The 13,733-nt window shown below is 37.0% G+C and overlaps 1 protein-coding gene across 8 annotated transcripts in view; it reads right to left on the bottom strand.

Moving 5' to 3' along the window:
* slmapa (sarcolemma associated protein a) overlaps positions 1-13,733 on the bottom strand; it is a 94,886-nt gene that overhangs the window by 31,361 nt on the left and 49,792 nt on the right. For 6 of the 8 annotated variants that reach the window (XM_079555989.1, XM_079555990.1, XM_079555988.1 and 3 more), the window contains exons 11-14: positions 7,845-7,895; positions 571-636; positions 277-327; positions 126-200 (exon numbers count right to left, since the gene is read on the bottom strand). In XM_079555989.1, coding sequence (XP_079412115.1) covers positions 126-200; positions 277-327; positions 571-636; positions 7,845-7,895 — 243 coding nt within the window. The remainder of the gene's footprint in view (positions 1-125; positions 201-276; positions 328-570; positions 637-7,844; positions 7,896-13,733) is intronic. The other 2 variants (XM_079555994.1, XM_079555993.1) reach the window with 1 other exon arrangement.

Genomic DNA, 13,733 nt, shown 5'->3' on the forward strand with positions numbered 1-13,733 from the left:
ATGAGGGAGTGACAGAATAACAGGATGGAAAGCTGGAAAAAGTCAATTTTGCAGAATACCCCCTCTTTAATAAAGATATCTGGGGAAATATCTGAACTTAAACGGAACATTTCCAGTAAAAGTACCTTTGAGCCGGTCCGGGCTGCCCAGAATGTCGTCTTCTGAGGTCTGATTGTTCTGGAGGTGAGCGTCCATCACTTCTACAAAACATTCGAGAATTTAAATGAAAAACTAAAAAGTAGAGGCTGCGAATCTAAACCTCGATTCGACCTTTACCGTCAAAGTTGGCGAGCTTGTGAAGCGACGAGCTGACTGACTGTTTCACCGCTGCAGAGACGAGAAGATGAAACAAAAAATCAAAAACCGTAGACAGTCGTTCACAATCTTGGAGCGAAACAGAAAAGAAACAGCACGACAAAAAAAACATGACAAACTGGAAAAGCAAAGACGAAGCTCCGAAAAAACACAGCGATCAGGCGTAACATTATGACATGATGCGTGGAGTGAATGGAGGAAAGAAAAAAAGCGCCACATAGAACCAAAAAGCCCCAGGTGCAGTGAAGTACTCACGCGGACATTCGATTAGCTGCTGTATTCGAGTCGAGTCTCCCCCGCTGTTGTTTAGGTGACAGTTGTCTAACAAAAAACAAGAACCTCGCATTACAAAAACATTACTTCAATCTTTACGAAGGGAAGAGAAAAAAAAAAAAGGACAAAAAAACATGAAGAGAAATGACAAAAACAAGCAAAATACGCAGGAAGTCGAACAGGACGAAGCCGTAGATGATGGAAAATGAAATCAAGTCAAAGGAAAGTCTTGAATTACTACAGCTCTAAACAGAGACAATGACATTCTGCGGAAAGATGAGGAAAGACGTGTGTAAACTGTGCGAAAGTGTTCCAGTTAATCCAAACTGTGAGACAACTTTTATAAACCAACAACAACGAGGACAAATGTGGATCACAATGAGTCTAATCCAAAGTGTAAAAGCTCGATTTCAATCTTAAAATAACCAAACATCCAGCTTTCCCCAAGAGAAGAACTAAAAATGTTAGATCGATTTGTAAATTACACTGGCCAAGATTGTATGAATTGCAGGAACGTTCGACATCTTCAAAGCTCTAAACAAAAATCAATAAACCTCTGCTCTCAGAATCGGTTAGTTGTATTCACTCAAACACATGTGATAAAAAAATTGTGCAGTACTTTTTACTTTAACTTGAGTAACATTACTTTAAAGGGATATTTCAGGATGTTTGACACGAGTGCCTCATTTCCTAGTTATCCAGTGTTTTTGATATATATTCCTTTTAATTCATACAATCCTTATATTTGAAGAGTTTAGTGGTGCTAGGCTAGTGCTAGGCTAGTGCATGTCTATGGTATCAGCTAGCCTGCATTTAAAACTCCACAGAGCACCTGAGGAAAATCACTTATAACACCAGACTAACCATATAAATGTCTGTGTCGACGGAATCATTTTTGAAACATCACCATTTTGCATTTAAAATAACTTGTGTTTGAGCAGCATCAGCTTCCTTCCACAAAATGGTCACATATACAGCAACTTATCCAGAACAAAGCTGGCCATGTGATCGGCCTCCTGGAGAGTGACATCATGTTCTATTTCGATAATTCAAATATAGACCTTTCCCTTCTGGTTCAGACTCTCATCCACCTATAGCCAAACATCAGATTCATGAAACTAAGTGGGCACAAACAAAGCCACATGGACAAACTCAATCAATATCTTAAAACAATAAAGACTGTGGTTAATCAAAAAGCCGTCAAAGCCCAGAACGCATTCTGCAAATACCACATGTTAACCTGTGTGTCATCCTGTATCATAATGTATTGATTCAAAATCCCCTTATTCTGTCTTAATCTATTCTGTGTGACTTTATTTTCTGTATTTCCCTCTTTTCTTTTTCTGTTTTCTGTTTGTTTTGTTTTGGTTCATCGTCTCCCTCCTGGCCTTAAACATGTGAATGTGCTCATATGTGAACACGTACTTTGACAGCATTTTTATTTTGCAATCACATCTCTGTTAAATAAAAATAAAAAAATATAAAAAAGCCCTTTGCGCTCCTGCACGAGAGAAAAAAAAAAAAAGTAGCAGTCGTTTGTTTACCTGTGGCCGGCTTTCCTACACGTGGAATTCACAAAGGAGCTTCTACAAATCAGATATGGCAACGTTTGGAGGACGAGCCCATGGTTTTGAAGAGGCTTTTAATGCAGGCTACTAGTTACCATAGACATGCGCTAGCCTAGCACTAGCCTAGCACTAGCCTAGCACTAGCCTAGCACTAGCCTAGCACCACCAAACTGTTCAAATATAAGGACAGCAACACTCTGGATAACTAGGAAATGAGGCCCTATATCCCTTTAAATTTTGAATCAATCTCACTTGAGTAAATAAAAATTAGAGGTCGACTGATATATCGGCCGGCTGATACTGTATATCGGGCCGATATTTGGGGATTTGACAATAGCCGGGGCTTTAAAACAAGTCCTTCCACAACTCCCCAGGCCTCAGGGGAACAGAGAAACATCGCTATGAAAACTGGTTTAAGTTTAACTAAACTTCCGTAAATGTGGACATGCTACAGAACCTGGAGAATCCAATCGCCGAGTTACTTTTAGCCTCACCAATTGTGTTTTTGGTCACCGAGCAAAACGCTGCGGGTAGCAACAGGATGCTAATGCTAACGGCAGCTAATCAAACCTGGGAGAGAAACTATGACTGGGCTACTCGGCCACTGCTGGAGCGGACAAGTATCTATGTTTTTACAGGATTATAGATCAGACATTTGGAAAAATCGGCCAAAAAAATCGGTCAAAAATATCAGTCGAGCATGTTTGCAAACAACAACAAAAACAGTTAATTTTGACATTTTTTAATTTAGTCTTTTGACTAAAATGTTACTCAATTTTAGTCTAGTTTTCGTCGACTAAAATTGCAAGTAAATTTAGTCGACTAAATGTAAGACTAATTGAGTGGACTTTGCTTTGATAATATTGATTCTAATCATGTTTAATGTTGTTCCTCTGCTTCATGTTTCTGCTCCACATGAACAAAGCTCAGAGCTGATCCTTTAAACATGATCTGAGGCTCTTTCAGACGCTCAATACAAGTTTGGATGATTTTAGTCTCTCCTTTTCATTTTTATTTAGTCTGATTTTAGTCGACTCAAATATCTGGACATTTTAGTCACAGTTTTAGTCTCATGAGAAACTTTTCATTTAGTTTTAGTCCAATTTTAGTCACAAAAATATCACTTTGACTAAAATTAAGACTAAATATTTTAGTCGACGACATTAACACTGAAAAAACCCCATATCGGTCGACCTCTAGTAAACAGTCATTTAATCTCACGGCGAGTAAAGAGACGTGTCAAAAGCTTTGTGCAAATCTATAAAAGCATGTTACGTTTCCTGTGCCAAATCTTAAGAATTATGTAATTTATCTAGTTTTTATGTTGTTCTTTGGAGGTATAAAATATATGCATAAAACTAATACTTTCACTTCTTTGTACATATTCTGGAGCAAAATGACATTTTTCTTAAGCAGTGTTAATGTCGTCGACTAAAATATTTAGTCTTAATTTTAGTCAAAGTGACGTTTTTGTGACTAAAATTGGACTAAAACTAAATTAAAAGTTCCTCATGAGACTAAAACTGTGACTAAAATGTCCAGATATTTGAGTCGACTAAAATCAGACTAAATAAAAATGAAAAGGAGAGACTAAAATCATCCACACTTGTATTGAGCGTCTGAAAGAGCCTCAGATCATGTTTAAAGGATCAGCTCTGAGCTTTGTTCATGTGGAGCAGAAACATGAAGCAGAGGAACAACATTAAACATGATTAGAATCAATATTATCAATGCAAAGTCGAGTAAATTAGTCTTAAATTTAGTCGACTAAAACTAGACTAAAAATGGGGATGACATTTTCTTTTTTTGTCACATTTTTTGTATTTTTTTTGGTATTTTTTTTGTCATTTTTTTGTCATTTTTTTTGTCAATTTTTTTGTCAATTTTTTTGTCAATTTTTTGTCATTTTTTTGTCATTTTTTTTGTCAATTTTTTTGTCAATTTTTTTTTTCATTTTTTGTCACATTTTTGTCATTTTTTGGTCATTTTTTTGTCCTTTTTTTTGTCATTTTTTTGGAGAGACTAAACTCATCCAAACTTGTATTGAGCGTCTGAAAGAGCCTCAGATCATGTTTAAAGGATCAGCTCTGAGCTTTGTTCATGTGGAGCAGAAACATGAAGCAGAGGAACAACATTAAACATGATTAGAATCAATATTATCAATGCAAAGTCCACTACATTAGTCTGAAATTTAGTCGACTAAAACTAGACTAAAATTGAAACGATTTTTTTGACTAAATCTTGACTAAAATTAACTTACATTTTAGTAAAAAGACAAACTAAAATAAAACATGTTGTCAAAATTAACACTGTTTTTAAGTAAATATTGCGGCAGCTCTACCCACCTCTGCTATGCTAATAGAACTTTTAACAGCAGTTTATTTTATTTGTAAATCTACCATCGTCTTGCTCCCCGTCATCTGTGTCCGTGTCCTCGTCTTCCTCCTCATTTGCCGATATCTCCTGGATCTTCGTGTCCTCTCCGGGCTCCGGTAGCGCCGTGATGTCGGCCTGAACGTCTTCTCCGACCTTCACCACCTCCGTCGGCTCGCTGTCCTCCTCCTCCTCTTCCTCCTCCTCGACCCCCGGAGAGACTCGGCTCTTTTTGTCCTCTTCAGGCTCCGCTCCCGGCCCGCACGTTTCTACGTCCACCTCTGACCACAGCGGGGGCAGATTTCTCATCATTGCTCGTCCGACCGGAGGAATCCCAGAGAGAGTTCACCCGAAGGTCGTGAAAAAAAGCCAGTGATTTTGTTTCCCATTTCAGCCCCGAAAAAGGCGGTTCAGGCCGTCACAGAGAGAGAGACGGAAAAGACGAAAACCACCACGGAAATGATCACCAGATTCCAACAACGATCGAGCGAGGAAAGGAGCACGTGTGAATCTCAGGAAGCTCAAACCAAAGTGAAAGCAAAAGGCGGAAACGGCAGCACTTTTCCCTTTACAAAATGTCTGAAAAAGCCCTTTCTTCAACAGGGCGTCAGGTATATTTCAGATGCTTCATTTTGGTAATTTTTTTGTCACATTTTGGTAATTTTTTTGTCCATTTTTTGTCATTTTTTCTTTTTAAATTTTTGTCATTTTTTTGGACAAATTTTTGTCATTTTTTTGGTCATATTTTTGTCATTTTTTGTCACATTTTTTGTCATTTTTTTGTCACATTTTTGTCATTTTTTGTCACATTTTTTGTCATTTTTTTGTCAAATTTTTATCATTTTTTGTCACATTTTTGTCATTTTTTGTCACATTTTTGTCATTTTTTTGTCACATTTTTGTCATTTTTTTGTCACATTTTTGTCATTTTTTGTCACATTTTTGTCATGTTTTCTTTCAAATTTTTTCGTCTCATTTTTTTGGGAAAAACAGCAGCACAAATGTCTGAAAAAGCCCTTTCTTCAACAGGGCCAGTTGCTCGGCGTCAGGTACATTTTAGATGCTTCTTTGTGTTTTCCTACATTTTAACTTATTTAAACTGAGATGTGAGGCCTGTGTGATCATTTCAAACGCTTCACAGACAGAAGCAGCTTGATTTAGTTTGGAGAAGGATCTTTTTAATAAGTTTATGCAGGGCTGGATGGAGAAACTGGGAGTTTTCCTGGTGGAACACGTATTTTAAGATTATTAAGTAATTTTACAAATGTTCCAGCAAGAGGTAAACAATAAGATTAAAATCGTGAGAGCAATGGAGGCGCTAGCTTGAATTCGGCAGCAACTACATGCAGCTATAGCTGGGTTGCAGGTTCTAAAATATGATGTCACCGGACCCAGCTGGGGGAGGAGCCAGTTTTTCCCATTAACAGCATTACACTTTCACAAGTCGTAGCTAAAAAGAAAATGCAGGGATTAGAAAAATGATCATTAATAAGACCAAAAATGTCCTCAAAGACTAAATCATTTTTCCTCTATATAATCGTACAGGCCTTTAGAACGCTGTGATGTCACCTGCAACCCAGCTATTGTCCTCGGTTTTGAAGCTTATACCGCTTTAGTTCAATTGTTCATGGCCTCGACTATTGCATTGAATATGATTGATTTTATTTAGAGGCCGGTCTTGACCCAAACGTCCCGAGTTTTTCTGGCAGTCCAGCTCCGAGTTCATGTAAACTGTCTGAATAAACAAGTTTGACAGTAAAATGTTTTTTGGCTTCACGTCCCAAAGCAACGTCTTGCAGGAAAAAAGGACGGTGTCTGCGGCGCTACAGTAAAGAGCAGAGGTGGGAGTAAGTCACTAAATGAAAGTCTCGAGTCAAGTCCAAAATAAAAATAAAAAATGAAAATGAAATGAAGTCTCGCTTTAGCCGGCAAGTCACCTCAAGTCACAAACGCCATCGTGTCGACTTTTCATGTGTGTAGTAATCTTGAAAATAACAGGTGCTTTCTCAAGATACAGTAATTTTGAACATTTAGGCTAAAAAAAGACTTAAAAAGAAAAATGAAACAGTCTTTTAAACATGAGCTGCTTTTCCTGCAGTCTGAAACATAAATATAAAATAATATTTTTATTTTTGTTTCTGGCAGTTTTTCTGTCTGTGATTCTGCGTGTCCTTCAGTCCCGCTGTCGCTGGGCTGTGGGATGTGGAAAATAACCTCTAAATGCTGTAAACTTTGTGTTAATGCTTTAAAACATGGAAAAGCCCCAAGATTCCTGTAGATGAATCAGCTCTGACATGGTGGTTCTGGAGGCTCCGTCTGCGCTGTAGGTCCAGCCCATTGTTTCAAACCTTTTCCTGTCCGTAAATCTCCTCCTCTTCACTGTCTTTACAAAACTCTTAATGCACCAAAGAAATATTTCCTCCTGCCTTTAAACGCTGTATTGATTAGAAGCCTGTGTCTGGAAACCGAACACACATGTGGATAATCACCATAATGTAAACAAAGATGCGCCGCTTTTACAAAATGAATCCTGATCTTTCCACAGTTTCACTCAAATAAATAAAAACTATAAAGTCACAGCGAGTCATTGAGAGTCACTGGCCTCAAGTCCAAGTTAAGTCTCGAGTCACAAACAGCAAGTCCCAAGTCAAGTCTTTTTGCAGCTTTGGTCGAGTCAAGTCTCAAGTCCAGAAAATTGCGACTCGAGTCTCCCACCTCTGGTAAAGAGTGCTTAATCTCGATTAATATTTCTCAAGATTAAACCTCATGGAATTAACTGGAATTAAAAATAAAAAAACATATTGGTCTTAATGTCAAAATAACCGCTTTAAGATATAGAAAGAGCATTTTCATAAAGGAAGAGTGCCTTGGTTTTTCCCCCCTTTTCTTTCATCCGCTTTTGTTCAAATATCACTTTCTCCACAGCAATTATCTCCCATAAACTCTTTTGTTTTTGAGCCCCAAATGAAAGCATTCACCTCACAGCTTTCACAGCTTTCACCACCACCACATTTCCAATACACAAACACATCCCACCTGCTTTTACAGAGTGGAAAATCCCAAGAATATCACCAGCTTCCACCAAAAAGGCAAAGATATCTGATTGTAAATCCACCAAGAGCACCAAAAAAACTCCGTGATTTTCAGAGACAGATCCTGAAAACCCAATCAAGAGATGCGTCCGAGCACGAGAGGCGAGAAGGAACAAAGCCATGCAGGAAGTGACGTCTGTGAGTGAGTGAAAACCATGAGGAGGCGGGGTTAGGAGGCGGAGAGCGGCTGTGATTGGTGGACGGGAGCGGCCGCGTGACTCACCCAGGCTGTTGTTCTCTTTAATACTTTTCTCCTGGAGATGCTCTAACCGCGCTGTGGACGGTGACGCCGTGAAGGGAAACAGGAAGCAGAGGGGGTGTGGTCAGCGTCGGGGCGTGGGATTGGCCGCTTTGATAATATAATGTAATGTAATACGATAAAGGTGGAGTTGTGGCCTCTTGTGGTTGGAGTTAGGATTGAAATAAAGTTAAGGAAAGGCTGAATTTTTACTCCATTGTCAGATTATGTGAATATGTTTAAGGCGAGACACTTTAGGTGAAAGTATTGATGTTTCCCGCAGTGGTGGAAGTGGAGATTTGTATCTGTTTTCCTCCCTTTACATCTTAGTTTTCATGTCAGATATAAAAATGATGATGTTTATTTGATGATGTTTTGTCTGCGAGGTGGGGGCGACCCGGAAGTAGCTGCTGCGCTGTCATTTTTTGTCAAATTTTTTTCATTTTTTTGTCACATTTTTTTCATTTTTTTGGCCAATTTTTGTCTTTTTTGTCATTTTTTTGTCATTTTTTTGTCTCATTTTTGTCATTTTTTTTGACATTTTTTTTGACATTTTTTTCATTTTTTTTTGTCTTTTTTTGGTCATTTTTGTGTCATTTTGTTGTCCAATTTTTGTCATTTTTTGTCACATTTGTCATTTTTTGTCATTTTTGTTCAAATTTGTGTCAAATTTTTGTCTTTTTTTTTCAAATTTTTGTCCAATTTGTCTTTTTTGTCACTTTTTTGTCCAATTTTTGTCTTTTGTCATTTTTTTTGTCAGAATTTTGTCACATTTTTGTCACATTTTTGTAATTTTTTTGTCACATTTTTGTCACATTTTTGTCATTTATTTGTGGGCGTAGAAAGGCCGTCTTTCCCGCGGGTTTTCATTCCTAAATATTGACAGATTTGACATCCACGTGTCCTGCTAAGGGGCCCCGTGATGACGCTTTCACCCAAATATGGTGTTTTTCCTCCTACGAGACGCTGGAGCGGAAAAGTGGAAGAACGGGCCGAGCATGACAAAAAAATGACAAAAATTTGATTAAATAAATGACAAAAAATGACAAAAAAATGACAAAAAAATGACAAAAAAATGACAAAAAAAATGACAAAAATGTGACAAAAAATGTATTAAAAAATGACAAAAAAATTACAAAAAAATTACAAAAAAAACAAAAAAATGACAAAAAATTGATTAAAAAAATGACCAAAAAATGACAAAAATTGGATTAAAAAAAATTACAAAAAAATGACAAATTTATTAAAAAATGACAAAAAAATTACAAAAAAAACAAAAAAATGTCAAAAAATTGATTAAAAAAAATTACAAAAAAATGACAAAAAAATGTCAAAAATTTGATTAAAAAATTACAAAATATTGACAAAAAATGACTAAAAAAATGACCAAAAAAAATGACACAAAAGCTACAAAAATGAGTTACATCCACGTGTCCTGCTAAGGGGCCCCGTGATGACGCTTTCACCCAAATATGGTGTTTTTCCTCCTACGAGACGCTGGAGCGGAAAAGTGGAAGAACGGGCCGAGCATGCGCACTCGCTACAAAACTTCAGGGCTGGTTTTCTCTGAATGAGAGAAGCCGCACTCGGGCAGAGCCTGAGCCCTTATAGAAGCTCCCACAGACTCCACACTTTACAGGCTGAGACACAACAACATTCTGAAGGTTTTTTGTCATTTTTTTGTCACATTTTTTGTCATATTTTGTCACATTTTTGTCATTTTTTTGTCATTTTTTGGTCAAATTTTTTGTCATTTTTTTTGTCATTTTTTTGTTATTTTTTGTCATTTTTTGTCATTTTTTGTCATTTTTTGACATTTTTTTGTCATTTTTTGACATTTTTTTGTCATTTTTTTGTCACTTTTTGTCATTTTTTTGTCATTTTTTGGGTCATTTTTTGGGTCATTTTTTGGTCATTTTTTTGTCAATTTTTTGTCGTTTTTTGTCATTTTTTACAGTCTGAGGCCTAACAAGGTTTTGAAGGTTTTTTTCAGAGGGATTTTTTAATATCTAATTCCTAGCCTGATTTATTCAGCTTTGAAACCAAAAAAACAGGCGGAATTTGAGTTTTTACTGATTTTTTCACTGATGATTAGTTTATTGAAAAACTAAACAAAATATCCAAAATCCCTCTGAAAAAATCTGAGTTACTAATATGTCAATAAAATAAAACCATTTAATCTGGCTCAATTCATTATTTTGATTTCGTTGCCCAAAATATAGGCAATTTTGGCCATTTTAATGCTCAAAATGCCTTATTTTTATGTGAAAACATAAAATGACAGAAAATCAGATATCTCTACATATTTTTTTTCCCCCTATTCACCTGCAGTGTCTCGCCTTAAAAGGTAATAAATTGTGCATTTGAGGTGATAAAGATCGGCCATAATGCAGGGTTTATACAGGGAGAAGCAAGTTTAATTGCCTTTTTATTGCCATATTTAAAGCCCAAATACCGGCACTATATTTTAATGCCACAAACGCAGAAACCGAGGAAAGAATTGGACAAAATGGGCAACTTTTCAGCAATTTGCCTTTGTCAATTTCAGCCAAAACTGAATATGTTTGAGACCATCATGTTGTCATTTCAATGAACTTATGACATTGCTCAACAATTCTATTACTGCATCATTTTCCAATACATTAATATTGAAAGCCAGTTTGAATCTAAGTCAATGCTTTTTAATGACATTTATGGCCTTGGTTTTGCAAAAAATAAGTTTAACGACAAGGCTTTTAATGCCCCGCGGAGACACTGTAATGGTTCAATAAAACATGAGCTCCTTTTTATTACAAAGTGATGCAATTTGTGCAGGTTCAAATGCAAGAACGTTATTATGAGGCTAAATTCAAGTCTCACTTTGAGTTTAAAGGGAGCGGGTCGTGCAAAAGTGCATTTCTGTTACTTTTTAAGTTAAACAGCCACTGATCTGTGAGCATGTCATTAGCTTAGGTGGTCTATGGTGCCTTTTACAGTGTACATGAGAATCAACACGCGTCTATTCCATATGTTCACTTCATTACATTTTTTAACCTCTTAACTCCCGCCTGAACCGAGAGGATCTTTTTCCTCACGTCAGATTTTTTTTTTTTCATCATTTTTTTGTTGGGTATTCAACTCTTTTTTGTCCTTTTTTTGTCACATTTTTGTCATTTTTTCGTCAATTTTTGTCACATTTTTTGTCATTTTTTTGTCACATTTTTGTCATTTTTTTGTCATTTTTTTTATCAATTTTTTGTAATTTTTTGTCACATTTTAGTAATTTTTTTGTCAATTTTTGTCACATTTTTTGTCACATTTTTGTCACATTTGTCATTTTTTGTCACATTTTTTGTCATTTTTTTGTCATTTTTTTAATCAAATTTTTGTCATTTTTTGGTCATTTTTTTAATCAAATTTTTGTCATTTTTTGTCACATTTTTTGTCATTTTTTTGTCAATTTTTGTCATTTTTTGTCACATTTTTTGTCACATTTTTGTCACATTTTTGTCACATTTTTTGTCATTTTTTTGTCATTTTTTTAATCAAATTTTTGTAATTTTTTGTCACATTTTTTGTCACATTTTTGTCATTTTTTTGTCATTTTTTTGTCAATTTTTGTCACATTTTTTGTCACATTTTTTTGTCACATTTTTGTCACATTTTTGTCATTTTTTTGTCATTTTTTTGTCATTTTTTTAATCAAAATTTTGTCATTTTTTGTCATTTTTTTAATCAAATTTTTGTAATTTTTTGTCACATTTTTGTCATTTTTTTGTCAATTTTTGTCACATTTTTTGTCACATTTTTGTCATTTTTTTTGTAATTTTTTTGTCATTTTTTTGTCATTTTTTTGTGACATTTTTGTGACTTTTTGCCACTTTTTCATATATTTTTCGTCTTTTTTGTCAATGTTTTCTCACTTTTTTGTTACTTTTTTGTCACATTTCCATCATTGTTTTCGTCTCAGTTCTGTCGTTATTTTCTCACCTTTTTTCCAGAAGCTTTTGGATTGGGGTAAAGCCAAACTGGAGAAAACGTGCTCGGTTCAGGCGGGAGTTAAGGGGTTAAAGGATTTTAGGCTTTTGACCAACATCATGTTTTAAACACAAAATGATGCTAATTTCATATTTTGTATGTGGAAGTGCATTCATGTTTTTATCTGTGTATTTTTGTCAGGATGAGCAACTTGAAGATGCAAATAAGGATTAAAATAGAATGGAAGGACAATCCATGGCAATAGATTTCTTGAGTTTCACCCAAATCAAGCAGCCTGGCACTGCCTCAGTAGTTTGTCAGTGGTTTGTCGTAGTACTGCGGGTACTCCATGTCCTGTACCTCAGTGTTAGTCCATAAACCACCGTTCTAGACGAGTTCATGTGTACCTGTCTGGTCTTCACGCGTGCCCTCAGTCATTTAGCCTCTCCAGTATAGACCCTTTCATTGTTTCTAAACTTAGCTGGAGGCAGGAAGTGAGATTCCGATCCATTTCCATTGTAGCCGTTGTCATAGTAACGACAAACAAATGTTTAACTGTTGTTGGAAATATCAGATAAACCTCATTCTATCGTCTCAAATGTCGTTCCTCTTGTTCTTGCGCCTCAAGCCACAACAGGACCACATTTTCTTTGTTGTAGTTTTACAATTAAAATCACTAGTTTTAGATTAATCTCATTTCTCTTGATCACTTCCTGCCTCCAGATGATGTCACTGATGATGTCAGCAGCTAAAGGGTCTATATCTCCAAACCAGGTGAAGATAGAAGCTACCAAGTTCTTTCACTTTTTCCCCTATTTAAATATGGTTACGTGAAGTCTAAGCGGATAAAAGGGGGGAACTATATTGTAAGGCGTAATAATATCAGGAGTAGTTCGAAATCTGCGCAGTAATATCTCCACTTTACTGTGCGGATGTCGAACTACTCCTGTGTAATTATACTTTGTCGTGTAACCATATTTAAATAGGGAAAACGTGGAAGAGCTCGGTAGCTTCTATCTTCACCTGGTTTGGAGCTATAGAGGAGGAGAGGCTAAATGCTAACGCTAATGTGCTGTATTTACGTGACTGAGGACACGCGTGAAGACCAGACAGGTACAGATGAACTCGTCACAGCTCAGGTAAGAACATATCTCATAGCCCTTTTCCACCAGGCTGCTGGTTCTGGGCCAGTTCCAGTTTCAGAACCGGTTCTTTCGTTTTCCACTGAAAAAACGCTGGCTCTTGGTTCCAAAATCTGGTGCCGGTCGGGAACCAGTTAAAAGCTGGACCAAGAAACGAGCAGCAGTGATGTCAGCGGCTGGGGGCGTGGCTCTCTCCTCCAACAAACAATCAATATTAGTTAGTTTGTGCTGAGAACTTCCTGGAGAAACAGTCTCTGTGGAGGAAACTGTTGTTTTGCTTTATGCTCTTAAGCTAAAACAAGAGTTAGAAAGAAGAAATCTAAATGTTAACGGCTGCTGTGACTGAAACAAACTTATTTTTCTGTGTTTTATAACCAGAAGTGGCTGTAGTGAGATGTTACTATCCATGTTTGAGGTTGACTTCCCAAAGCGTTGCTATGACAATAGGCAGAGCTCTCATTTTGGTGGAAAACCAAGTCAGTGTGAACCAACCCGGAACAAGAACCAGCCCAGAACCAGCCCAGAACCAGCCCAGAACCAGCCCTGAACCAGCCCTGAACCAGCCCTGAACCAGCCCAGAACCAGCCCAGAACCAGCCCTGAACCAGCCCAGAACCAGCCCTGAACCAGCCCTGAACCAGCCCAGAACCAGCCCAGAACCAGCCCAGAACCAGCCCGGAACCAGCCCAGAACCAGCCCTGAACCAGCCCAGAACCAGCCCTGAACCAGCCCTGAACCAGCCCAGAACCAGCCCAGAACCAGCCCAGAACCAGCCC

Source organism: Gobius niger (genome assembly GCF_951799975.1).
Source record: "Gobius niger genome assembly, chromosome: 5".
Lineage (NCBI taxonomy): Eukaryota > Metazoa > Chordata > Actinopteri > Gobiiformes > Gobiidae > Gobius > Gobius niger.